The sequence below is a fragment of the Gouania willdenowi genome, chromosome 3, assembly GCF_900634775.1.
Source record: "Gouania willdenowi chromosome 3, fGouWil2.1, whole genome shotgun sequence".
Taxonomy (NCBI): domain Eukaryota; kingdom Metazoa; phylum Chordata; class Actinopteri; order Blenniiformes; family Gobiesocidae; genus Gouania; species Gouania willdenowi.
Genome location: NC_041046.1, coordinates 43661513 through 43689113, shown reverse-complemented (window position 1 = coordinate 43689113; position 27601 = coordinate 43661513). Strand labels below are relative to the sequence as shown.

The 27601-nt window shown below is 38.1% G+C and overlaps 1 protein-coding gene across 1 annotated transcript in view; it reads left to right on the top strand.

The window, feature by feature from the left end:
* Window positions 1-20339: 20339 nt before the first annotated feature.
* The window catches only part of tspan4a (tetraspanin 4a), a 110142-nt gene continuing 102880 nt past the window's right edge, over window positions 20340-27601 (top strand). The window contains exon 1 of the mRNA XM_028474465.1: window positions 20340-21351. Within this exon, the coding sequence (XP_028330266.1) occupies window positions 21028-21351 (324 nt within the window). The 5' untranslated portion in view covers window positions 20340-21027. The remainder of the gene's footprint in view (window positions 21352-27601) is intronic.

Below are 27601 nucleotides of genomic sequence, written 5' to 3'. Positions count from 1 at the left end.
TATTCCAAGCATACCCCAACTTCGAAGAGCCATTCGTCCAACACACTGATGCATCGGAGAAAGGGCTTGCCAGGGAACGCTTCTAATGGCCACATATAAAGCGATGCTTAGAGCTTTATGTCACGAGAAGATGCAGTTTTTGTGCTCCCATGGGTGTCCTAACCTCTGCTTCTCCTCTTGATTTGGTTTGCATAGACTACTTGCACCTGGAGAAGAGCAAAGAAGGTTTCGAGTACATTCTGGTCGTAATCGATCATTTCATCAGGTTTGCTCAGGCTTAACCTACCAAAAACAAGTCTGGACAAACTGCAGCTGAATGCATTTACAATGACGACATACCTTGTCTTGGTTATCCAAATCGTCTTCACCACGATCAAGGATGCGAGTTTGAAAACAATCTTTTCCACACCCTCGGACGATTATCAGGAGTAGGATACTCGCGAACTTCTCCGTACCACCCAGAATGTAACCCTGCTGAGCGGTTCAACCGCACGCTGTTGCAAATGTTACGCACACTGACAGACAGGGAAAAGGAGAGATGGATGGAATATTTGCCCCAAATGATCCATGCTTATAACTGCACTCGCCACAAGTTCACAGTTACTCACCTCATTATCTGCTATATGGTCAACATCCCCGTCTTCCCATAGATCTTTTGTTTGGCCTATTGGAAAACACTGAATCAGTGACACACAAAGAACGTGTGGAGAATGGTCAAAAAGAATGACAGAAGTGTACAAAATCGCAAACAAAACCAGCTTGTCATCAAGTGCAAAGAACAAGTCCTATTATGATCAAAAGGCAAGAGGAGTGGTCCTAAAACCCGGCGATAGAGTACTTGTTCGCAACATGGGTGAGCATGGCGGACCAAGTAAATGATGCTCTTACTGGGAGAAGAAAATGTATGTGGTGAAAGAGCAAATTTCTGACAACCCTGTGTACGTCATCCACCCTGAAGGTGACCCAAATGTGCAGAACAGGACCATACACAGAAAGTTGCTACTGTTAGCCAATGACTTGCCTGTTGAGATCCCAGCACAGCCAACTGACACCGTCTTAAAACGCTCTCAGTGACAAAAACAATGATGAGACCACAGACACTGACAATGAGACTGAGTGGACAGGAGGTCATTGTTTGAGAACAGCTTCAGTCAAGATTGGAAATCATCAGGTTGTACAAGGCAGACCAACAGCCTCGGATACGGAGCATATGTCAGTGTCAAAGCAATTTCCTCCAGCAGTGCCCGTCCGAACTCTGAAGAGACCAGTCATGACCCACAAAAGACATTGAAATACAGTACCGTTGAGAGAAAGCAGACCCATTGGTACACACACGGATGAGATTAACTTACCTGAAGGTGAAGAAAAACAAAGCTCTAACAGAAGTGAAGTGGAACTAGCAAGTGATGGATCACAGACAAATGAAGAAAGTGAAATTGTACACACACCTCTGCCTGAAGAAGATGAACAAAATGACCATGCTGAACAAATACAGGTGGACAGGACAAATAGGAGGTCAGCCAGAGAGAGGAGACCAAGACTAGTGTTCACATATGAGTCACTTGGCCAACCTTTTTACATAAAATGGACATTTTGTGTTAATGATAACTTATTATAATAGTGCTTTAATGTAGACAGAAATAATAGGAATAATTCATTAATGCAGAAAAAGGTTTATTTGAGTGTGAAAATGAATATATTTCCAATTGAATGGAGAAAGAGTCACATGTGTCCGACCGGTTGTAAATAGACTTGGTTTACAACATGCTTCAATTCCCAAAGGCTTTCCAATGTCAATGTCAGCACATCACACCAATAATCAGCATGGCCGATAAAATTGAGCAAAAATAGGTATTTTTTTAATCATTTTAATATTTTTTTTCCCCGCCTTTGCCTTTCAAAATCGAACCAAACCGATTTGAACCATTCAGTTTAAGGACACTTAAACCACTTGATAAATCGTTGCCATGGAGAGCCCGCTTTTTTCTCCTTCTGCTTTTGGAAGCTGATATTCTCTTGTGCCTTCTCCTCCACGATCAGCTCTTCGATATTCAGACGCTCTTGAACCTTCTCCTCAAGCGACTCTAGCAGCTGTTTCTGCTGGAGTCGCTTCTGCTTTTTGATGTTCAGATGCTTCTGAATTTTCTTCTCCATCATCTGCTCCTCAAGCTGCAGCTTCTGGAAATTCTTCTGCATTTTAGAGCCCAGATGCTCCTTAATCTTGAGCCCCAACATCTGCTCCTCCAGCTGCAGCTGCTGATGCTTCTGCTGTCTAGAAATCAGATACTCCTGAAACTTCTGCTCAAAGTTCAGATTGAAATCTTCCTTCTGTTTTTGAAACTCCTGCTCTTTTTTAAGCATCTCCTTCTCCTTCTTCTCATGCGTGGTTATCAGTTTGTCCCTACACTCTTGTAGGCTTCGTTGGAAGGTCTTGAGCTTGGTCTTCTTCTGCTCCAGATGTTCTTTGAAGTCCATTTGCTTTTTTGATTTACTAACCTCCTCCTCCAGTAACACCTTTTTATTTTCTAGGTCCTTGATCTGAGACTTCAGTTTGATGTTTTCATCAAGCAGAAACTCGACCGCTACCAAAGCTTCTTCTAAGTCAATATTATCTTTCTCCTCTGGCTCAACTCTGTGTGTAAGCATCTCAGGAGATGTAGGTGGCTGTGATGTAGTCATGGTTAAATATCTGATACCTTTGTCTGACTGGTTTTTGTCTCTGTGCTGAAGTGATCTGCAGCTGACTTTGATATAGCTAAATTCTAAGTCTGACATGAAAGGCACTGGCCAAGAGGCTCCGCCCACTGGAATAAAAAAAAGAACTCTCCATCTCCATGGTGAGTTCCATAAACAACTTCCTAACACCTACCACAGTAAGTAAATAAATAAATAAATTAATTAATTAATAAATTAATTAATAAATATATAAATAAATAAGTGGTGTCAATATTTCCGAGTCAATTTGGTTTAACCAGGATAAAGTATTTACAACTATATCAACGTTACCTACCTCTGGTGAACACAACCATAGATTTTTACAATTTCCTGTTATCTCCCACCTGGTGTGGGATCAAGATTTACCCTTGTATTTTCAGTTCGTGTTCTAATCACTTTCATTATCATTATTAAACTATTATAATGATCTTAAACCATAAATAATTTTTTTTTGTAGATGTATGTAGAAATGTAAGTTTCATGCTACGTGATAAGGAGAGTAAACAAAATGGTTCCAATCACGGTTACTGAACTCAGGGGGTTTCTCCAAACTCACCTAAGAGAAAAAAAATAGTACAGAACTATTCCAAGAGTTGATGAGCACGAAACAGGGCGATAATCAGACGCCACAGCAATTTCTGTATCGTTTGATAGGTTTAAAACAATGCATCCTATTTGCATCAAAACTGACTGATACTGACATTAAATACTCGGCAGCCACAGTACAAGATGTCTTCCTGCATACAGTGTACCAAGGCTTTGGACACAAACACACTGATATACGTAGAGAACTGAAACATTTATTATCCAGCAATGGGGTCACTGATTAGATGATCCTTCGACAGGTGATGAAAACCACCAGTGAAGAAAACGAGAGAATGAAAACACTTGGTTTCATACCGCAGACAGAATGTAACAAATGCACACAGCGCGCAGCTCGAGCCTCAAGGGGTTTCAAGACCCAACCCAAAGTTGGTGAGTGAAGAGTTAAAGTCAAACCAAAAAAAGCCAGATCCCCTGAGAGACCTCACTACCAAAGTAGAGGCACTCACCAAGCTGGTCATGACAATGCAAAACCACCAGCAGCAAGCTCACAATGGCCACCAGTACAGTCAAAATAGGACACAATCAAAACGTGGAAAATGCTATGGGTGTCCAAGCTGTGTGGAACAAGACTGTAAACACTGTTTCATATATGGGGAGGAAGGACACCGTGCTGCAGGCTGTTTTGGACGGTCAAAGAGACAGGGTTTACTTCAACCGGTCACTGGAAGGGTACAGCTCAGCCGAGTCCGTAAATATGTCCCAGCCAATGGGTGAGGTAAAATATGACAAAACATCGTCCACATCTCCAACATCCACACCCCAACCAGTAATTATAAACACCGGAAGTCACAACGTGTAGCTAAAGCTAGAGTGGTTGCTGGTCTTATTGAGAAAAAGGCCCTAGTTCAGAGTTATTTAAATGGCTTAGCAGTTACCTCATTGCTCGACTCGGGGTCACAAGTTAGTATAATCAGCCGTGCCTGTAAAGATGAATACCTACCTGACCTCAGTATTCACCCAGTTTCTGAAATCTTAGGTGAGGAGGAACTGAAGGTCATTGCAGCAAATGGTGGCCTCATTCCATATGATGGGTGGGTAGCTATTACAGTGAACTTGCCAGGGAATTTGGATCCCAATATGTCCATTAGTGTTCCATTTCTGATCAGCAGCTACGTATCCCACAGATAAACCACTGATTGGCTTTAATGTTTTGGAAGTGTTAATCTGTGGCCAACCAGAGAGACTAATGCCGGTACTTACTAACCTTCTCGGTAATGCCGTTTCTGTCCCCAATGAAACAGCCAAAACTCTTGTCAGCTTTGTTCAGACAGCAGACAGCTAGGCAAGTGTCATGGGTGAAATGTCAGGTTTCATCAAATATGGATGCCTGTACTTGGCTGGTATTTTTCGAAACAGATGAAGACATCCTAACGCTAACCCTGAACAATGGAATGCAGGTCCAGGATTGATCAAGATCCAGAATCCAACAAAGCCCTATGTCACCATTCCAGTTTGTAACAATACTAACCATGACATCACAATACCAGGCAAAACCACTCTAGGAATCCTGCAGCATGTTACCCCTTGGTGGCTTTATGAATGGACAAGAATCCCATTTGGATTTTCAAATGCACCTGCAGCTTTCCAGAGAAGCATGGAGGAAATGCTGGGCCTCCTTAGAGATGAGTGTTGTATTTTGTGCCTGGATGACCTACTGTGCTACTCCAGATCCTTTAGTGACCATGTTGAGGTGACCCGCAAGGTTCTCCAAGCACTGCAGTACCACGGGGTGAAGTTACGAGCAGAGAAGTGAGTGATGTTCCAAAAGGAAGTTTGCTATGTTGGACGCTTGGTGTCAGCTGAGGGAGTTCAAGTTGACCCCAAAGACCTCGATGCGGTGCTGGCTTTAAAACCCAGAACACCCCAAACAGTTAGTGACCTCCGCCAGGTTCTTGGCTTCGTAAGTTATTACCGTTCATACACACAATATTTTGCTAAGATATCAAAACCATTGTATGAGCTGCTCCAAGTCAAGTCCTCCATGCCCCAACTCCTTCCACGTCACTGCAAGTCTAAAGTGCCTCAACTCCCTTCAAAGCACCCATTGAGTGGAATGCTAATCATCAAAGCACCTTGGAAAGAATAGTCAACACGCCGACCAATCCTCTATTCCAAGCATACCCCAACTTCGAAGAGCCATTCGTCCAACACACTGATGCATCGGAGAAAGGGCTTGCCAGGGAACGCTTCAAATGGCCACATATAAAGCGATGCTTAGAGCTTTATGTCACGAGAAGATGCAGTTTTTGTGCTCCCATGGGTGTCCTAACCCCTGCTTCTCCTCTTGATTTGGTTTGCATAGACTACTTGCACCTGGAGAAGAGCAAAGAAGGTTTCGAGTACATTCTGGTCGTAATCGATCATTTCACCAGGTTTGCTCAGGCTTACCCTACCAAAAACAAGTCTGGACAAACTGCAGCTGAATGCATTTACAATGACGACATACCTTGTCTTGGTTATCCAAATTGTCTTCACCACGATCAAGGACGCGAGTTTGAAAACAATCTTTTCCACACCCTCGGACGATTATCAGGAGTAGGACACTCGCGAACTTCTCCGTACCACCCACAATGTAACCCTGCTGAGCGGTTCAACCGCACGCTGTTGCAAATGTTACGCACACTGACAGACAGGGAAAAGGAGAGATGGATAGAACATTTGCCCCAAATGATCCATGCTTATAACTGCACTCGCCACAAGTTCACGGTTACTCACCTCATTATCTGCTGTATGGTCAACATCCCTGTCTTCCCATAGATTTTTTGTTTGGCCTATTGGAAAACACTGAATCAGTGACACACAAAGAACGTGTGGAGAATGGTCAAAAAGAATGACAGAAGTGTACAAAATCGCAAACAAAACCAGCTTGTCATCAAGTGCAAAGAACAAGTCCTATTATGATCAAAAGGCAAGAGGAGTGGTCCTAAAACCCGGCGATAGAGTACTTGTTCGCAACATGGGTGAGCAAGGCGGACCAAGTAAATGATGCTCTTACTGGGAGAAGAAAATGTATGTGGTGAAAGAGCAAATTTCTGACAACCCTGTGTACGTCATCCACCCTGAAGGTGACCCAAATGTGCAGAACAGGACCATACACAGAAAGTTGCTACTGTTAGCCAATGACTTGCCTGTTGAGATCCCAGCACAGCCAACTGACACCGTCTTAAAACGCTCTCAGTGACAAAAACAATGATGAGACCACAGACACTGACAATGAGACTGAGTGGACAGGAGGTCATTGTTTGAGAACAGCTTCAGTCAAGATTGGAAATCATCAGGTTGTACAAGGCAGACCAACAGCCTCGGATACGGAGCATATGTCAGTGTCAAAGCAATTTCCTCCAGCAGTGCCCGTCCGAACTCTGAAGAGACCAGTCATGACCCACAAAAGACATTGAAATACAGTACCGTTGAGAGAAAGCAGACCCATTGGTACACACACGGATGAGATTAACTTACCTGAAGGTGAAGAAAAACAAAGCTCTAACAGAAGTGAAGTGGAACTAGCAAGTGATGGATCACAGACAAATGAAGAAAGTGAAATTGTACACACACCTCTGCCTGAAGAAGATGAACAAAATGACCATGCTGAACAAATACAGGTGGACAGGACAAATAGGAGGTCAGCCAGAGAGAGGAGACCAAGACTAGTGTTCACATATGAGTCACTTGGCCAACCTTTTTACATAAAATGGACATTTTGTGTAAATGATAACTTATTATAATAGTGCTTTAATGTAGACAGAAATAATAGGAATTATTCATTAATGCAGAAAAAGGTTTATTTGAGTGTGAAAATGAATATATTTCCAATTGAATGGAGAAAGAGTCACATGTGTCCGACCGGTTGTAAATAGACTTGGTTTACAACATGCTTTAATTCCCAAAGGCTTTCCAATGTCAATGTCAGCACATCACACCAATAATCAGCATGGCCGATAAAATTGAGTAAAAATAGGTATTTTTTTTATCATTTTATTAATTTTTTCCCCGCCTTTGCCTTTCAAAATCGAACCAAACCGATTTGAACCATTCAGTTTAAGGACACTTAAACCACTTGATAAACCGTTGCCATGGAGAGCCCGCTTTTTTCTCCTTCTGCTTTTGGAAGCTGATATTCTCTTGTGCCTTCTCCTCCACGATCAGCTCTTCGATATTCAGACGCTCCTGAACCTTCTCCTCAAGCGACTCTAGCAGCTGTTTCTGCTGGAGTCGCTTCTGCTTTTTGATGTTCAGATGCTTCTGAATTTTCTTCTCCATCATCTGCTCCTCAAGCTGCAGCTTCTGGAAATTCTTCTGCATTTTAGAGCCCAGATGCTCCTTAATCTTGAGCCCCAACATCTGCTCCTCCAGCTGCAGCTGCTGATGCTTCTGCTGTCTAGAACTCAGATACTCCTGAAACTTCTGCTCAAAGTTCAGATTGAAATCTTCCTTCTGTTTTTGAAACTCCTGCTCTTTTTTAAGCATCTCCTTCTCCTTCTTCTCATGCATGGTTATCAGTTTGTCCCTACACTCTTGTAGGCTTCGTTGGAAGGTCTTGAGCTTGGTCTTCTTCTGCTCCAGATGTTCTTTGAAGTCCATTTGCTTTTTTGATTTACTAACCTCCTCCTCCAGTAACACCTTTTTATTTTCTAGGTCCTTGATCTGAGACTTCAGTTTGATGTTTTCATCAAGCAGAAACTCGACCACTACCAAAGCTTCTTCTAAGTCAATATTATCTTTCTCCTCTGGCTCAACTCTGTGTGTAAGCATCTCAGGAGATGTTGGTGGCTGTGATGTAGTCATGGTTAAATATCTGATACCTTTGTCCGACTGGTTTTTGTCTCTGTGCTGAAGTGATCTGCAGCTGACTTTGATATAGCTAAATTCTAAGTCTGACATGAAAGGCACTGGCCAAGAGGCTCCGCCCACTGGAATAAAAAAAAGAACTCTCCATCTCCATGGTGAGTTCCATAAACAACTTCCTAACACCTACCACAGTAAGTAAATAAATAAATAAATTAATTAATTAATTAATTAATAAATAAATTAATAAATATATAAATAAATAAGTGGTGTCAATATTTCCGGGTCAATTTGGTTTAACCAGGATAAAGTATTTACAACTATATCAACGTTACCTACCTCTGGTGAACACAACCATAGATTTTTACAATTTCCTGTTATCTCCCACCTGGTGTGGGATCAAGATTTACCCTTGTATTTTCAGTTCGTGTTCTAATCACTTTCATTATCATTATTAAACTATTATAATGATCTTAAACCATAAATAATTTTTTTTTGTAGATGTATGTAGAAATGTAAGTTTCATGCTACGTGATAAGGAGAGTAAACAAAATGGTTCCAATCACGGTTACTGAACTCAGGGGGTTTCTCCAAACTCACCTAAGAGAAAAAAAATAGTACAGAACTATTCCAAGAGTTGATGAGCACAAAACAGGGCGATAATTAGACGCCACAGTAATTTCTGTATCGTTTGATAGGTTTAAAACAATGCATCCTATTTGCATCAAAACTGACTGATACTGACATTAAATACTCGGCAGCCACAGTACAAGATGTCTTCCTGCATACAGTGTACCAAGGCTTTGGACACAAACACACTGATATACGTAGAGAACTGAAACATTTATTATCCAGCAATGGGGTCACTGATGAGATGATCCTTCGACAGGTGATGAAAACCACCAGTGAAGAAAACGAGAGAATGAAAACACTTGGTTTCATACCGCAGACAGAATGTAACAAATGCACACAGCGCGCAGCTCGAGCCTCAAGGGGTTTCAAGACCCAACCCAAAGTTGGTGAGTGAAGAGTTAAAGTCAAACCAAACAAAGCCAGATCCCCTGAGAGACCTCACTACCAAAGTAGAGGCACTCACCAAGCTGGTCATGACAATGCAAAACCACCAGCAGCATGCTCACAATGGCCACCAGTACAGTCAAAATAGGACACAATCAAAACGTGGAAAATGCTATGGGTGTCCAAGCTGTGTGGAACAAGACTGTAAACACTGTTTCATATATGGGGAGGAAGGACACCGTGCTGCAGGCTGTTTTGGACGTTCAAAGAGACAGGGTTTACTTCAACCGGTCACTGGAAGGGGACATCTCGGCCGAGTCCGTAAATATGTCCCAGCCAATGGGTGAGGTAAAATATGACAAAACATCATCCACATCGCCAACATCCACACCCCAACCAGTAATTATAAACACCGGAGGTCACAACGTGTATCTAAAGCTAGAGTGGTTGCTGGTCTTATTGAGAAAAAGGCCCTAGTTCAGAGTTATTTAAATGGCTTAGCAGTTACCTCATTGCTCGACTCGGGGTCACAAGTTAGTATAATCAGCCGTGCCTGTAAAGATGAATACCTACAGTGACTGAAGTTGCTCCTGTGCACAAACATCGTGGATTTTGTTTTTGCACTTTCAGAATAAAAGTTTTTGGCTCAGAAACAGCAGGAGGAGAGAAAGCCCAATTTTAATAATTAATAATTAACCTTAAATCTTTAATCATCTAAAACCTGCGGCTGTCGTTAATCATTAAACTCTCACGTATAATTATTCACACGCATCAAATTTCTGCTTCATTTCTTTTTTTGGTGTTTTTATCAGTAACTTAAATGACTTTATAAATAAATACATACTGTAAGTTACAGATGCAATTTAGAATGAAAACACTATGAAAATAAATACACTTTTAAATAAATAAAAAAAGAGTTAAATGTTTTTAAAAAAAAAACAAACAAGTTAATAAAAATAAATAAATAAATGTAATATTAATTTTGATTATACTAATAAAAAAAATTATAACTATGAATAAATATATTAGACTATATCCATCTTTTGAGTTTATATACTTAAGAAATACTAGTTATAGTTAAAACAGGAGTGGAAAAGGAAACTAACTCATCCAAAATAATGAGTAATTATGAAATTATGTAATTATGAAAAGCAGAATTTATGAGGGTAAATTTAGGAATGGGTAAATTATTTTAATGATGTATATAAAACTTTAAACATACTTGCTGTGAGAACTTCTGTATTTTATTTTTTAAAGTCCCAAGGATGACAAATCAAAACAAAATAAAAGTTACTAGAATATTAATAGGAGTAAAATATTTATTTTAAATAGTAAAATAAATATTTCAAAAAGTTTCAATAAATTAACTAAATAAAAAACAAAAAATATATAAAATGATTAACTAATTACTATCAACTAAAGATACTGTAAATAAAATAAAATCAAGGATAGAAAGAATAGTTTGGTGTGTGTGTGTGTGTGTGCGTGTGTGTGTGTGTGTGTGTGTGTGTGGGTGTGTGTGTTGGGAGTAAAACATGGTTATTTCCCAGAGGAGCAGCAGTTATTAATCTTTATGCTGCTGTTCACTGAGTGTGCACGTGGCTGAACACAACGTGCACAGTGTTATCCTAACGCACGTTGGTTGGATACATTACTGGATAGTGAAAATAAATCACAGGTTGCTCTGACTTTAAAGGTGATTAGATTTTCTGCTGTGATTTCATTCATAACAACATTAAATCTCCTTTTATTATAAACACAGCAACAGCTCAATGTGTTTAAAACCACTAGACATGGAGCATCTATTGGTCTGTGCACCAGATGTTTCATATTCATAGTTGAATATGTGAAGATTTTTTCTTTTCTGTGAAAATTTGTTTTAGTGCCATTTTGTAGTGTTTGTAGGTGTTGTTTTTTTTTTGCTCTTTAATTGCATATATGTATATATATATATATATATATATATATATATATATATTTTTATTTTTTTTTTTTCTATTTTGTGAATTTTTAGTGTCATTTGGTGTATTTTTGCTTTTTGTTGTCATTTTTGTGCATCTTAGTAGTGCTTTTTTTGTTTTTATGTATTGTTATTTATGTTTTGGGAGTTTTTTTGTGCATTTTTTTTTTTATCCTATTGTGTTTTTCTTATCGTTTTGTGTATTTATTTTGTGTTTTCGAAGTTGTTTCATGTGGTTTTTGTTGTCATAGTTTAGTTTTTTGGTGTTTTGGTATATTTTATGCTAAGCTAACCCTAACAGTCTGAGGGTGAAATGTGATATAACTTAGCATAGTTTAGTTTTTTGGTGTTTTGGTATATTTTATGCTAAGCTAACCCTAACAGTCTGAGGGTGAAATATGATGTAACTTAGCATAGTTTAGTTTTTTGGTGTTTTGTGTGTGTGTGTAACACAGGAAGTTGCCGTGTGCTTCCTTCACTGTAACATGAGCGTTCCTAACAGCGTGTCGTATGCATGTGATTAAACCAAACATTACCGTTAGCATTAGCTGTAGTTAGATAGCATCTCTCAGCTGTGAGGAGAACATCAGGGTTCCTCTGTTAGTGCTACACACTCCAGTCTGTGTCCTGTTATTTTCTGTCATTTATTACACAAATTCATGTGAGACTCGTAACCCAGCGTTAAACAAGAGCAACTGAGACACTTTCTCAGTGCGTTACGAGCGTTCAGAGCCACAGTCTGCAAACACCACAGCGCATTAACGACTATCCAGCCATTCATTAAGTCCTTCAGTGTGGCTTTGCTCGCCCTCACCTGCTGAGGACTGCAAACACTGCCTGTGTGTGTGTGTGTGTGTGTCTGTGTCTGTTGTGTGTGAGAAAGTGAACCCGGCCAGTGAATTATGGTTGAAAAGACATTGAAAATACGTCTTTGTCACACATCTAAAGAACATCAAAATTTGGTTGGAAAGAGAAATGTGAAAAGCCATTATTTTCTGGTTGTAGTACAATGCTCTCAATATGAATTTTGTTAATGATACTATCTATAAAAGCAAGTGTGTGTGTGTGTGTGTGTGTGTGTGTGTGTGTGTGTGTGTGTGTGTGTGTGTGTGTGTGTGTGTGTGTGTGTGTGTGTGTGTGTGTGTGTGTGTGTGTGTGTGTGTGAGTGTGCGTGTTTGACTTGAAACTTTGTCAACGGCTTGCGAATAGCCCGAGTGTGTTCATCCATAATTTTCAAGTTTTTTGGACAGAGCCGAGACTTTCAACATGCCTGCTGCTTGGTTCGGATTTGTTTGGACCAATGTTCTAAAATTCCAATGTTCCAAAATGGGCGGGGTGTGGGTGTGGGCTTTCCAGTGAGAACATTGGAACATAGAGATGACATCATCAATGTAGAGGTAGGACCAATGTTCCAGTGTTTAATGTTCTAACTGATGATGTCATCAATCCTACCTCCACAGTGACTGCTGCTTGTTTCAAGGGTGTGCGACGTTGGATTAGTTTGGACTGCAATGATTCCGTTAATAAATGATCTCTCTATAAAAGCAAGAAAGTTCATAAATGCTTTACAAAATTAATACCTGATTGTGGGAACCTTTTAGGTTTATGGTTGTGGGCTGTTATGTTTGAAGTTGTTACAATATCTTTAGTTCTTATTTGTTGGCTAATTTGGTCCAAATTACCCCAAAAAATGGTTAACATTATTGGGTTACTTACCCCCAACTGAGAAGCCCTATTTCCAATGACTATTTTTGGGCCACACATGGACTAAATGTGATAAATCTGGATCACGTTGGACGGTTTAATAACAACCCAATTTCATCAACTATACTGGGAAAACATTTGGACCAATTTTGACGGTAAAAAAACCCCCCAATTTCAATAACTATTTTTGGGCTAAATCGAGGCTAAATGACGGTGGGTGTTCAGTGGGAAGCCTTTGATTCATGATAATCCCACGTGTGTGTGATTCCTCTCCGTCTGTGCTGCTTCTTAGTTGTAGAGCTTTTTTTTTTCATTTCAAAAACGCATTTCTGTTTTGTTTCCCTACCATCGTCTGCTCCTGTTTTAATGACTTTACTGTGCACTAAACTTCCTGGAATCCAAATACCAAATAAATAACAATAATAGAGTCAAACGTGGACAATTAGAGACAAAGCAATATTAGTAGTGGTGTGACGACAAACTCAGCTCACGAGACACGATGTTGGGTTCAAGAGAACGAGACAAGACGACATTTATGACTGGACCAACAGACTTTTATTTAACCGAGTCGCACATGCATTTTGAAATGTTTTATTATAACTCTTTACATGCATGATGTAAGCATGAGCTTTTAACAAACTTCTTCTTCCACAAATTGAAACTAAAACTTAAATTTATAAAACGTAAAATAAAAATAAATAAAATATATTCTTTTTTTTATTATTATAACCAAATCAAAGTTCTGATCTGTAAATACAGAGTGTAAATAGTGCAAACAGAGCCTGACCAAGTATGTCATAAACAAGATGCTGCACCTACAGACATGTTCTTTTAACTGTTAATAAACTACAAATTGAAAGTAGAACTAAAATGTCCTCCTCCTCCTCCTCCTCCTCCTCCTCTTCTTCTTTTTCTTCTCCTGCTTTGGGTTCAGGCTAGACATAGCAAAGGCGCATTACTGCCCCCACAGGTCACAAATAGAAGTTTGGATAGCTCACAATTTTTTTTAAAATAAATAAATAAATGAATATAAAATTTGAAAAAATAAATAAATAAAAATCTCGCAAGACAGATTTTTAACGTGACGAGAAATCTTGACGAGTTTAATCTCGTCACAGCCCTATAAATGAGCATTTTCAACATCAGTTTTTCAAAAATAATCTATGACCGCAGGGGGCGACACTTCCTGGGGGTTGGTAGTAGGCAACGAAGCAGAGGAGATAAGCTCTCCTAAGAGACCTTTACTCTCCCTTAAACAGTGTGCTGACACGCTCTGGTGGCTGGAGTTAGCGAGTAAATCACGGACTGTTGAAGCCGCACAAACCGTGAGGATAGAAGGACTTTAGGGTGGGAGGAGTCCTTCCTGATATCAAGATGGAGTTAAATAAGCTCTGCAACAGTGAAGTAGTCCCATTTTAAAAAAATTAATAAAATTAATATTATGCAAAATAAAAGTTTTGTTTTGTTAGACATAGATCTACTAATAAGGACATTTTAAAGGTTTTAAGCCACATTTGTGAAAACAGTGGAGGATTCCTTTAAAAACTCATCCACTCATTTTACAGGAAAAATACCAGGAAACGTGTGATATTGTCCCAAAACATGTGAGTGAGGCTTTAGTCGATGTTATAAAGAGATGTACATCTCATTTTCAGTTAAATATACCAACTGGTGAATCGTATGATTACAAAGTTTGAGATTTTTGAACAATTTTGAAAATTTACATATTAGTCTGTATTTTTACAATGGCTCGACATTCAGTCTCTTGTTGTATGGGTAAAATGAAAGTGTAAATGTGTGATATTCTCATAAAATATGCATGTAAATATTTCAACAACAAACAAACGAGTTAAAAAAGCAAAATCAGAGTCGTTATGGTTGTGGGTGAGATGTAGAACGTGGTCGTTGGTCAGAATATTATATTCAACAAGGAACACAAATGATCAATGGGGAAAAAAAATGTGTCAGCTTGCGTTTTCATGATACACCGGTAGAGGAAATGGTTGTATACTATTTTATACTTTTTACTATTAATATATAAATGTGTGATTTTTAGTCTTTTTAAATGTCCTACATTGTCATTTTGTATATTTTTGTCATTGTTTTGTGTATTTTCTTGTTTTTCTCTTGTCATTTTGTGTCATTTGCTGTTATTTTGTCTCTTTGGAGTGATAAATGTGTTTTTTGTTGCCGGTTTGTGTGTTTTTGGAGTCATTTAGTGTCTTTGTTGTTGTTTTTTGTGTCTGCATGTATTATTGCTGTTTTTTTCCTCACATTTTGTTGTCATTTTGTATTTTCCCAAACACTGACCATTGTTGTCACTAGTGATAGTATAGTAGTGATAAGCAGGAGCAGTTGATGATGGACGATGGTCTGAATCTAAAGCTGCAGATTTCTCTCCGAGTGAAAATATCAGATTGAAAGTGAGCCTCAGGCTTCAGTCCACAGAGTTTAGAATCTGACAGAGAAGCTGCTGAAGTGAGACGTCTGAATATATTTATTTAAAATGTTTGAGCACTGCTTGGCTCCCAGTGTCAACTGTGCTGATGAGTCAGCAGGAAAAACACAGTCTGAGGATGAAGAGTTCACCTTTAAAACACTCAGTCAATCCTCTTCATCACTAAACACACAGGATTGGCTCTTACAGCAGAAGTACACTGGCACCAAAACCGCCAAAGTAAATGTCAGTGCCTTTTTGAAATAATGTCTTTTGTAGTTGCAAATTCACATCACATTCAAATACGGTCTGATTTGCAATAAATATATGTATATATATATATATTTTTTTTTTATTTTTTTTTTTTACATTATTATATTTTTACTGTACAAGTATATAGTATATTACATAAAAATTGCCAAAGAATAAGTAAAATAGAATAAATACTAAATAAATAAAGTAGTAAAATAGAAAAACTACTAAATTAATAAATAAGTAAAACAGAAAAATACCAAATAAATAAATAAGTAAAATGGAAAAACAACTGAAAAAAAGTCAAATAGAAAAAATTATTACAAATAAATCAGTTAAATAGAAAAAATACTGAAGAAATAAAGACTATTAAATATTTATTCAATAAGTAAAATGGGGAAAAAAAGTGAATTTGAAAAAAATACTGAAGAAATAAAGAAGTAAAATAGAAAAAAAACTATTAAACATTTTTTTTTAAAGAAGGAAAAGTTGATAAATAAGTGAAGTAGAAAAAAATACCAAATAACTAAATACATTTGTAAAAACAGGAAAACATCAGAAAAAATAAACTAGAAAAAAGGATTAAAAATAAATATGTAAAATAAGAAAAAATACTGAAGAAATAAATAAAGAAGTAAAATAGATAAAACTGTTAAATAAAATAAGTAAAATAGAAAAATGTGTAAATAAATGAAATAAAATAGAAAATTTACAAAAAAGTAAGAATCTACTTTATTTTATTTTATTTATATGATTTTAACAGTATCACTACATTTGATGAAAAACTACACAACGTAATAGATAAAAGTAAAAAAAAAAAAACTGACGTTCCCTGTGTCACTGCTGTGATTGGTCATTATTCTAAACATGAATGTTGGTCAGATACAATATGTCTATGGCCCTGCTGTGTTAAACAATGGAAAGTGAAGTGTAGCAGAATAAAAGTGGTACTCCACGCTGGTTCCTGATGGTTCTCATCTCTCTGTGTAACAGTCCCAGTGTTTTTCCTGCCAGCAGCTCATACCTGATGTTCTCCATGAGAATGTGTGACAATGAGCTGCTGGAACACTAAGAAAGCTGAGCTTCAAAGGACAGCAGGGCCTCCTTCATCCAGACCCCCGGGGGGTTGGAAGCACACATTTAGTCCATCCATCCATGTATCTCAGTATGTGAGCTGAGCCCCTCACACTAACACAGGCACCACAAACTCTGAACCTACGTTTCCTTTAGTTTTAATTATTCTAACTTTAGTCATTTTAATCTGCGTCTGTTGGAATCAGTGCTTGTATGTACTGAATGTATTCTCACCAGGGTTGGGATCAGTTATATTTGTAATCGCGTAATTGATAATTCATTACAATTATGGCATGATTTGGACCCTATTGTAATGCACCTCGTTTTTATTAATATGATTATTATGATTTTATTTACGGCCAAATGATCGCATTTCTGAAAAAATGCATATTCTGAGGGAATTTGGGCTCAGTCTGTAGGGACGTGGGTTGGGAACCGGAGGGTCGCCGGTTCAACAAAAGTTGTTCTGGTAGGGCCAGGGCTCTCGTGCACTGCCGCGGTTCCCTTGAGCAAGGTACCGAACCCCATAACTGCTCCCCTCATTGTAAAGCGACTGAGTACCCAAGTAAGCACTATATAAAATTGATGTATATTGTTAATAATAATAATGTGAATGTGATGTAATGTGACATCATCACTCTCTACATTGATGACATCATCACAGACAGACACAGATTCCTTGCTTTTATAGATGCGTCTTGCATCCAACACTGCACTGTTAAAGTACCTCACACATTCATATTTTTATTTTAAACATACATGTTTATTTGGTTTTGTTATAACACATCTAGACAATAAAGTTAAATCTTTATAGATATAAATATTCCTCTTAGCAGCCTGTTCACTTGGATGATGTGCTACGCTTATGGAAGTTATTAAGAGTTTTTAAAGCTAATAGACGCTAATTAATTATAGCAGCTTTCATTTGTACACCACAAAAATGAGTTATGGTTTAACCCAACCGTCATTCATAGTCATAGCTCCACCTATTGGTAAAAGTAACTCATAGACATTATATTTGTACAGAACATTGTAGGAAAGTTTGTGATATAATCCTTGAAAATGATCAGCTACGTCTCAACACTTTAACAATTCTGCCACGCCCCGACATACAACACACCTCAACGTGAGCCGCGTCCCGACATGCGTGTGGTCCCGTTCATCTTTGGGTATACTGACAGAAAAAAGGCTCAGACGCTTACAACAAAAATATTAAAATCTATATTTTCATTGATTAGGAAGCCTGACAAGGTAATTAATAGATAGGAAAGAAATGAGATGATAGATATTTGTTTTTAGTGTATTTTACAGCTGATTTATGACCTGTTATCATAAAAAAAGAGATGCTAACACAAGAGGAAGGTTAACTTTTATTAGGTTATTTAATTCAGGTTCAGTAATTGTGATTAATTGTAATTTAACGAGTAATTGGGAATGTAAGTGTAATTGACTTTCTGAGGATACAAGATACTTGTAATTTAAGTGCAATTGGAAAAAGTGCTGGTCACTGCAATCGTAATTGTAACTGAAAAAGGTAATTGACTTCAACCCTGATTCTCACTGTGGTGTAAAGAGCAAATAAAGTGTGTTTGATGTTCTCGCGGTCACGTACACTGTGTGGTTTCTGTTTGTTAATCCTGACGGAAAAGACACGCAAACCCACGTCAGCATTTCTAACGTAGAGTGCGAAAGTTATTCATCACTGACTACGTCTCATTATTGATTATATTATCTGAGATATATGTCCATAATCTGACTAATAGCTATAGTTTATGAATGTATAATCAATCTATAAGTTATACATTTATATACATTATCTAAAATTTATATACAGTACATCTATCATCTGTGCATAATTTGTCCATAATTTTTATACCCCCCCGTAATCTATCACTCTAATATCTACATTTATCTACATCTAAAAAATGAAATGTGAATCTATAATCTACAAAATATCTATAGCCGTAAATTTATATAGAATCCATCCATTTAATATCTATTTTTTTGTGTCTATAATACATCTAATATCTATAGTTTATACAGTACAGTTGTGTGTGTGTGTATTGCTGTGTGTATCATTGTGTGTATCGCTATGTCTGTATTTCTGTGTGTATCACTGTGTGTATTGTTGTGTGTGTATCTTTGTGTTTGTTTCACTGTGTGTATCTCTCTGTGTGTATATTACTGTGTGTTTCACTGTGTGTATCTCTGTGTGTATCACTGTGTGTTTATTACTGTGTTTCACTGTGTGTATCTCTGTGTGTATATTACTGTGTATCTCTGTGTGTATTACTCTGTGTGTATCTGTGTATTTCTGTGTGTGTATTGTTGTGTGTGTATCACTGTGTGTGTATTTGTGTGTGTTTCACTGTGTGTATTGTTGTGTGTGTATCCAGTCAGTCAGTTTGTGTAAAGTGTGCCAGTGTCTTTGATGTTTTGTTGTCGTGTTTAAGGATTAAAATCACTCAGCATCTCTGATGAAACTCACGCTGACAAACAGCAGCAGAGCATTAAATAGTTGATGAGGTCATTAATAAAGTTGGTCCCAGAGGAACCAGTAGAACTGGTGGAACCTGAAGAACCAGTGGAGCCAGTAGAACCAGAGGAACATGTGGAACAAATAGAACTGGTACAACCAGTAAAACCAGTGGAATCAATGGAAACAGTAAAACCAGATGAACTAGAGGAAGCAGGAGAACTCGAGGAACCAGTGTCACAGATGTTATCTTGAATGTAGCAGCATCAGCTCTGATCAATGTCAACACAACACGACCACAAAGACATTTTTTTACCACAAAAACATGCAGTAGTAACTAAATTATTTGCATTGCAAAAAATTTGCAATAACACAAAAATGTTGCTACTTCAGAAATGTCCACTATTACAAAAATAACTGTTCTGATGCGTTATGACAAAAACGATTGCTACAGCAAAAATGTGTCATGACTATAATGTGGATTATTATTATGACAAAAATATTCTGTATTGACAAATTGTACAATATGATAAAAATGTGTGTCACAACAAAAAACGTTGGTGGCAAAAAGAAACCACTCAGTATGACAAAAAAGATATGATAAAACATTTTGTGACAAAAATGTTTTGACAAATTAGGCAATATGATGAAAATGTGCATCACCACAAAAAACGTTGGTTGCAACTAAAATGCTTGTTATGGCAAACATTTTATGATGAAAACATTATGACAAGAACATAATAACAAAAACATTACAACTTAAATGTCCATTACAGCAAAAACATAGCGTACATTATTTGTTTTTGCCTGTAGGTCACAAATATAATTTAATTCTGCCATTTTAAAGTGTCAAATAAATAGTGGAAATCATGTATTATTGGTCAAATCCAAACGTTTGTATTTGTTTTATTTCCCTTCCTGATGGGACAGACACCACACACTCTTTTCTCAGACGTTGTGTGTGTGTGTGTGTGTGTGTGTGTGTGTGTGTGAATGTTATCAGCTCAGCAGTTTGTAGTGTGAGATCGTCACTGACCCAGAGTTCACGTCCAATGGGAGTCGACGTTCGCTAGCAGCAGCCGTAGCTTTGCTAGCGAACGAGCGCCGCATGTTGAATGAGCTGCAGCAGAACGTTGCAGCAGCTTTTTTTTTACTCCTGTGTGTGTGTGTGTGTGTGTGTGTGTGTGTGAGGATGGAACTGTGTGCCATGCTCATTGGTTGTTTGATCTCGGGGGGGGGGCGTGGCCTGAGTGTGAAAGACTGCTCGTGGCTTCTGCGCTTCCAGGTTGGAGCGCAGTGATGGAGGAGGGAGATGGTGGAGGAGAGCATCCCAGCTTGTGAGGGGAGAGGAGAGATAAGGGGAGGGGACACACACACACACACACACATTCACACACTGAGTGAGTGAGTGAGCGAGTGTGTGTGTGAGGTAGAGAGAGAGAGAGAGAAAGCTACCCGAGTTGGACTGCAGTGTCTCTTCTGCTTCTCAGAGGAACCTGTTCTCCTCTCGTTCCTGCGCCTCCTTCCCTCTCTTTTTGTTTCTTCTTCTTTTTGCTCTTTTTTTCACAGCCATGAGCCCGTTGGACTCTCTGATCTTTTTGTCCACCTAGAGAGACGCTATCGCACACTTTGCCTCTGAGATGAGAGCGTGGGAATGAATTAGACTCTCGCGCTAACGTCGTTAGCCCAGCGAGGACAACCGCGGGAGTTACTGTCACACTTTTCAGACGCACTTATCCTCACCTCTCCATCTCTTCTTCTTCTGTTCTCGGAGCATGTTGCCTCTGTGGGAGGGACTACAGCCAGGAGGAAAGGGGTTTTCATGTTCTCGGATTATTATGTTCTAAAAGCTATGCAGGTTGCGCTCACTCTGTGGATATGATTACTAACTTGGAGACTTTAGTGGCATCGCTTTTCTTCTTCTTCTTTTTCTCCTTCTTCTTCTCTGGAGTATAATCCTGGTCCCAGACTCTGATCTAAAGTGATTTTTAGGCGTCCACGATGAGACGCTCCAGCACAGACGAGACCCCGTACCGCCGCAGTCCGTCTCTGGACAGCAAAGCCGACGACACGCCGCCGTTCTCCTCGGGGTTCCACCGCTTCAGCGGCGAGTTCGAGTACAAGCGGCCGCCGTTCGCGTTCGGCTTCCACACGACGAAGGGGCCGCAGACGTCCAAGGGGCGCTACGCCCAGGGCAAGAAATACGTGGTGTTTTACCTGGACCTCTCCTTCATCTTCCTCCTAGAGCTGCGGCGCTGCAGGATGGCTGAAGGCTGCATGATCGCCCTGCGCTACGGGATGGTCTTCTTCAACCTGCTCTTCTGGGTGAGTGGCTCAGTCGGAGGTTCTGCCTCTGCATTGTTTGCACTTTAAACTGCTGCGTTTACACATTACAAACACACACACACACACTAACTTTTCAGTGATAATGGGCATAGGCAGAGTTTCCGGGGGGCGGGTGATGGGCTGGCGGTTGTGGGTGTGGGGAGTATTACCCTCCCCTAGTGGTCAAAAGTTTTCATTACATTTTCTTAATCTAGTCTCTCCAGGATTTTGCGGCCAATTTCTGTGATTGTTGAATCCTAAAATGCCTGATTTTACGGCAGATTTAAAAAAAAAAAAATGCGGCATAAGTCGCTGCATTTTCAGGCTTTATTATTGTTTACAACTTTTCCTAAACTGGTCAATTTGCCAAAAAACCTGATTTCCTTTGAATTATTTCATAACAATACAGAAAAAGCTCAGATTCACAATAATTTACCAATATATGGATTATTTCCATCACATTTTATAGGTTTCCAGTGCAGAGAATATTACAGAGAATTCATTTAAATTTTTGAAACAAAAACAAAAAAAACTTCAAATAAAAAAATTGTTTTCATCAATGAGCTCATGACTTTTGCTACAAACACTTTTGCTGTAGAGGAGTCTCATGTGTTCAGCAATTTGTCTGTACGCAGATACCACCAGGGGGCGCAAGCACCAATGATATTGTCCACTGCTACCGTTTTAGACGGTACCTGTAATGAAGCTCTATCATAGATCATATATAATAGTAGACGTTTAGTTTATTCAGGTTATTTTCTTCAAAAGTCCTTCTAGAGCAGCAGGAGATCATTAAACACTATCGTTCGTGAAACACATTTTACTTGAAAGAGTCATTTTGGCTGTTGCGACACAGTCTGTAACCAGACTAAAGGGTGATTCCGTTTGCACTGGGGGACTCCCAGTGGCTGATTCCAGCTGCAGGCTTTGGGTGGTGTTGTGGCTTACACAAAGCGGACAGACTTCAGCCATGTTTTGCCGCCGAATCGACCGGAATCTTTAGTCAGATTGGTTGAAATTGCAGAAATGTTGGACAGAATCGCAGGGCCGTGCAGAATTTTGCGAGGATTGCATTAATAGTTGCGATCGCAACAACGCAAATTCCTGGAAGGTCTGTTAACAGGGCTGGACGATATGGACCAAAACTCATATCTCAATATTTTTTCTCAAAATGACGATGTACGATTTAAATCTCATTCATTTTGACTAAAATGAAGTCTCACCAGAAAGACAGTCTTTATTGGTTAAATTTGCTGATGCAAAATGCCACACAGGCACATTTATTAACAAACAGCTCATCAATATGTGCCACTTTTGGCATTTTCACCTCTAAGGGACAGCACGTGTGAGTGAGTTCTGTAGTGTGGCTTGTTTAGATGAAGGTTTGGGTTAGAACGCACTTATAAATCCATCTAACTGAGCTTTTCCTGCTGTTCTGAGACGTAGTGAAAGCAGCGACTCCTAAAATGAGTATTTTAATACAAAATAAGCGATATTGTATTTTTTTATATTGCCAAAATAGAAAATTCGATAAATCTTGAATGTCGATACATCGCACAGACCTACATCTTAATTCAATGTACATAATATACACACATTTTAAGTGCTATAAAACACAATGACTGTACAAAGTATTTATGAATTAATTTGTTGTTTTAAAAAAATACATGTAATTTTTTGGCGCTCGAGTCATGTGACTTGGTTCTTCTCCTGCACCCAGCAGGTCACGTATGGTACTGCAGCAAAAATAAAGCAGAAAGATTTTATCATGAATTTACAACATTAATCTAAAAATGGTGATTTTTAATGACACGGTTCAGCCTCACAGAGATAAAAAAAAAAAAAAAAAAAAGGTAAGAAGAAATCAGGGCGGCGCTGCTTTCTTTTTGTAAATAGGACTTAACATTATATTCATTCATTGAATGTTTGAATGTCTTATGAAGATTTTGAGACCACTTTTGATGGAATATATGGATTCAGTCAGACATAGCATCGCTTTAAAGGTGAGGAGTGCTAGCTTGTTTATGTCATTATGTTTTTTCCATGTTTTATAAAATAATTGAGTGTTTTCTGTGATAGTTGTCGTGTTTTAAGTATTAAAATCACTCAGCATCTCTGATGAAACTCACGCTGACAAACAGCAGCAGAGCATTAAATAGTTGATGAGGTCATGATTAAAGTTGGTCCCAGAGGAACCAGTAGAACCAGAAGAACATGAAGAACCAGTGGAACCGGTGGAGCCAGTAGAACCAGAGGAACAAGTGGAACAAATAGAACCGGTACAACCAGTAGAAACAGAGGAACCAGTGGAGCCAGTAAAACCAATAGAACCAGATGAACCAGTAGAAACAGCAGAACCAGTAAAACCAGTGGAATCAATGGAACCAGTAGAACCAGAGAAACCAGTGTCACAGATGTTATCTTGAATGTAGCAGCATCAGCTCTGATCAATGTCAACACAACACGACCACAAAGACGTTTTTTTACCACAAAAACATGCAGTAGTAATTAAATTATTTGCATTACAAAAAAAATTGCAATAACACTAAAATGTTGTTGCTTCAGAAATGTCCACTATAACATAACTTACTGTTGTGATGCATTACAGCAAAAACAATTGACAAAATAATTGATTGTTTTCTGTGATGTTGTCTTAGAATGGTTTATATGGTTAAAAACAGTAGAGTGATATGCTGCTGTTTTTGATAAGCTTTTAATCCCTTAAGAAACGCATCAACGCAATTTTTTCTTCTCAACATTATCAATAATGTTACTCATCATTTTTGTATTATTGTATATGTTACACACATTGTGGTTGGTGGGCATCTTGAGATGGTCTATATATTTAATTCTATTTTTTCTTTTTTAATTGCTCTAAATATTCAGGAAAAGTTTAAGATGCTGATGTAAATCTTTTTTGTTTATAGAAACAGTTGTAATCCAAAAAAAAATTGTTTGTGACCGCAGGGGGCGACACGTCCAACTCTGAGGTTTGGTAGTAGACAATGAAGCAGAGAAGAAGAGCTCTCCTAAGGGACCTTTACTCTCCCTTAAACAGTGTGCTGACACGCTCTGATGGCTGAAGTTAGAGAGTAAATCACAGACTGTTGAAGGACTACCACCTAAAAGGACTTTTATTCTCAAGGTTTATACAATGACTGACAATAAAAACACACAACATGACTCTTAAGACAATCAAACAACAATAAAGTTTAAAGTTTATTGTGAAAATCATTCCCACCCTAAGTCTTCCTGCGTTTCTCCATCATCAGCCAATCAGCACGTCCGTCTGTCAGGCTGCTGCGTCCCCATTTCATCTGTTTAAATATTTGACTCTGAAACATCTGCTGCTGTGTTTCTTCATCACATCCATGTTTCAGTCGTAGCTGTTGTTACACGTTGTTGTTAAAAAGGGGGAGGGGAGATCAGACCTTGGACAGGAAACAGATTTATAGCTTCCAAAGTAAAAGAAACACGTGACCTTTTAACCTCTGCTGTCAGAGAGAGAGGTGCGTGTGTGCGCGCATGTGTATGTGTGTGAATAACGACCCACTTGACCATGACGAGGTTCAACCTTCCTCTACCTCACTGCCAATCATCTTTAAGTCCCAGTAGTGAGACCCAGCTCTTATTTTGAAAGGTCAACTCAGAATATACTTTTATTTTCTGATCTTAGGAAGTATATTAAAAAAAAATGTTTTTTTATTTCCAGCATGTGTTGTTGTGTTTGTGTCTCTGATGCTGCGTTCATATGGCTCCTCCTACATCATTAGGTGGACAATATTTGTATTTTATATCAGTGAGATCCCCGATTACTTTTCACTGTAAACACACAGAATTACAGAAAATATTGAGAAAATGTGATGAAACTCACCGGAATAAATGAGAAAATAACTTGAAATCAGTGATTTAAGTTTCATAAAAATCGGTCAATTATGAACGGAGAAATATATATATTTTTTAATTTAGCCAATAATAAGAGAAAGGTATTTTTAAATGTTATGAACAGATCTAGAATCAGTTTGTTTATCCAGATTCTCCTTCAAAATGTGTTGTTGTTTCTTTGTTCTGAGAGGCAGTTCTCAGGCTGGGAGACACTGGGAGGGGGGTCGCCAGAGCTCTTCAAGAAACTAAGAATATATTTTCTAACAATTTTAGCCCATTTTTGCTTATTTTTACCCTTTTTATTCAACTACACCAAACTTTCCATATTTTAACCTATTTTCATCACTTATTCTTGCCATCTTTTTGCTCCTTTTAATACGTTTTTGCTACATTACTCCCATTTCTGACACTTCTTCATCACATTTTAATGCACATGCACATGTTACTCTTACCAGACATGTTCATCACTTATAAACCCTTTCCACCACTTTTCCACCTAATGTCACATGTTGACCCATTATTGTCACTTTTAACATCTTTTCACCAGATTTCATGATTATTTTTGCCAATTTAACCACATCCACACTTTTTCACACCCATTATTTTCCAGTTTAAACTAATTGTTCCAATATTGACACTTTGAACCCTTTTGACCTGTATTTCAACACTTTTTAATTTGCAAAACCAATTTCTGTGGTTTTTAAAATCCCATTTCACCACCTTTTTCACCATTTTTGGTGACTTTTAACCTATTTTGTTTGTGATTAAAACTGTGACTCTTGGATATAAAATAAAATCCCAGTTGTGTGGCTCTGCTGTGATGAAAATGTCCATCTTGGACTTAATTTGAGGGCAGTCGATAATGAGCTGCTGGTGACAGATGAAGTCTGTTTCTTTCTATTGGAGCAGAAATGCTGACGGGCTAAAATCAGACGTTTCTATTGACTTTTCATCTTATGGATTTACTGGTGGTTGAAAGGGAGGAACGTTTATGGCTCCACGGATCACAGAGGAAGTTTTCTAAAATGAAGTCTGCTGCAGAAGGAGGTGGAAACGTTTCACACACGTTAATCTGTGGCTTTTATTTCAGTCGATTTTATCTCGTCTCAAATCAATCTCTGCAAAAAACCAGAAGATAAGGGCGTTTTGGTATTATTTTAAGTGAAAATATATATAATATAGTTTTTATCAAAAGATGTGGACTCTTCAATGAAGCTAGAAATGACAAAAGGAACAAAGTCTTTTTTTTAATATTCAAGTAAACTAATGAATGGTTTAAATGACATAATTGCATAATAAACATATCACCAGGTCTTGCCTAGTTATAATGATTTTATTGTTTAATAATAATAATAATAATAATTATTAAAATATTTGTATTTTAATAAATATTTGTATTTATTAAAATACAATATTTGTATTTTTTATACATTCAGACAGTTTTTTCCATGTCAGAATATGAAATTTGCGTTTTCCTTTGGTTTTCTGTGATGCTGATGAAGGAGCAACGATGCACACACTGAACAGTTTTAGAACACGCTTCTTTTTTACTTTACAAGTGTTAAAGGAGACATATCATGCCTTTAAATCCTTCCTTTTTACATATAAATCATACAGTTGTGGTCTATATAAAGCAGAACTGCAATGCTTGGGTCTGAATTCCTCATTATTATAGCTCCACCCCTTTTCTGCCCCTTTTCTGATGTGCTTCTGAGAGCAACTCGTTTTGGTGCTGTCTCTTTAAATGCAAATGAGACACTCCATACCCCGCCCCCTCTCCAGGTTGCAGAGGTGACACTCGGTTCAACTCCACCCTGTTCTGCCATTTTTGTAGTTTGATAGAAGAGATATGACTATGGAGCGGTGCATAAACTATTTATTCAGAGGTTATTTACAAAATGTCAACAACGTTAGACTTGTCTAGTGTTGTGTTCAAGACCACACTATCCGAGACCAGAATGCACCGAGACCAAGACAAGACCAAGACTTTCGGGAGCCGAGACCGAGACCAAGACCATAAACATTTTTTTTTTCAATTTAAAAAAATATATAAATAAATAAAATTATGACAAGGTTCAACAGTTAAATAACATCTCTCTTAAATTTTAGTTTATTTTAAATACATTTGACGGACAAAAAAGGTGCCTGCAAAAAATTAACTAAAATATTAAAACTACTACTGCTACTGATAAATTCACAATTATTCTACATATTTGAAAACAAGGTTTTTATGTCAGCTGAATGTACAGCAAGTGTTTAAAAGCATTTCTGCCAAGAAATAATGATTCTTGATTCTGATTCTTTCAGTTGTTCAGGTTTAACACGTCACAGATTTCACAAGATATTTTTTTAGTTTGAAAAAGCC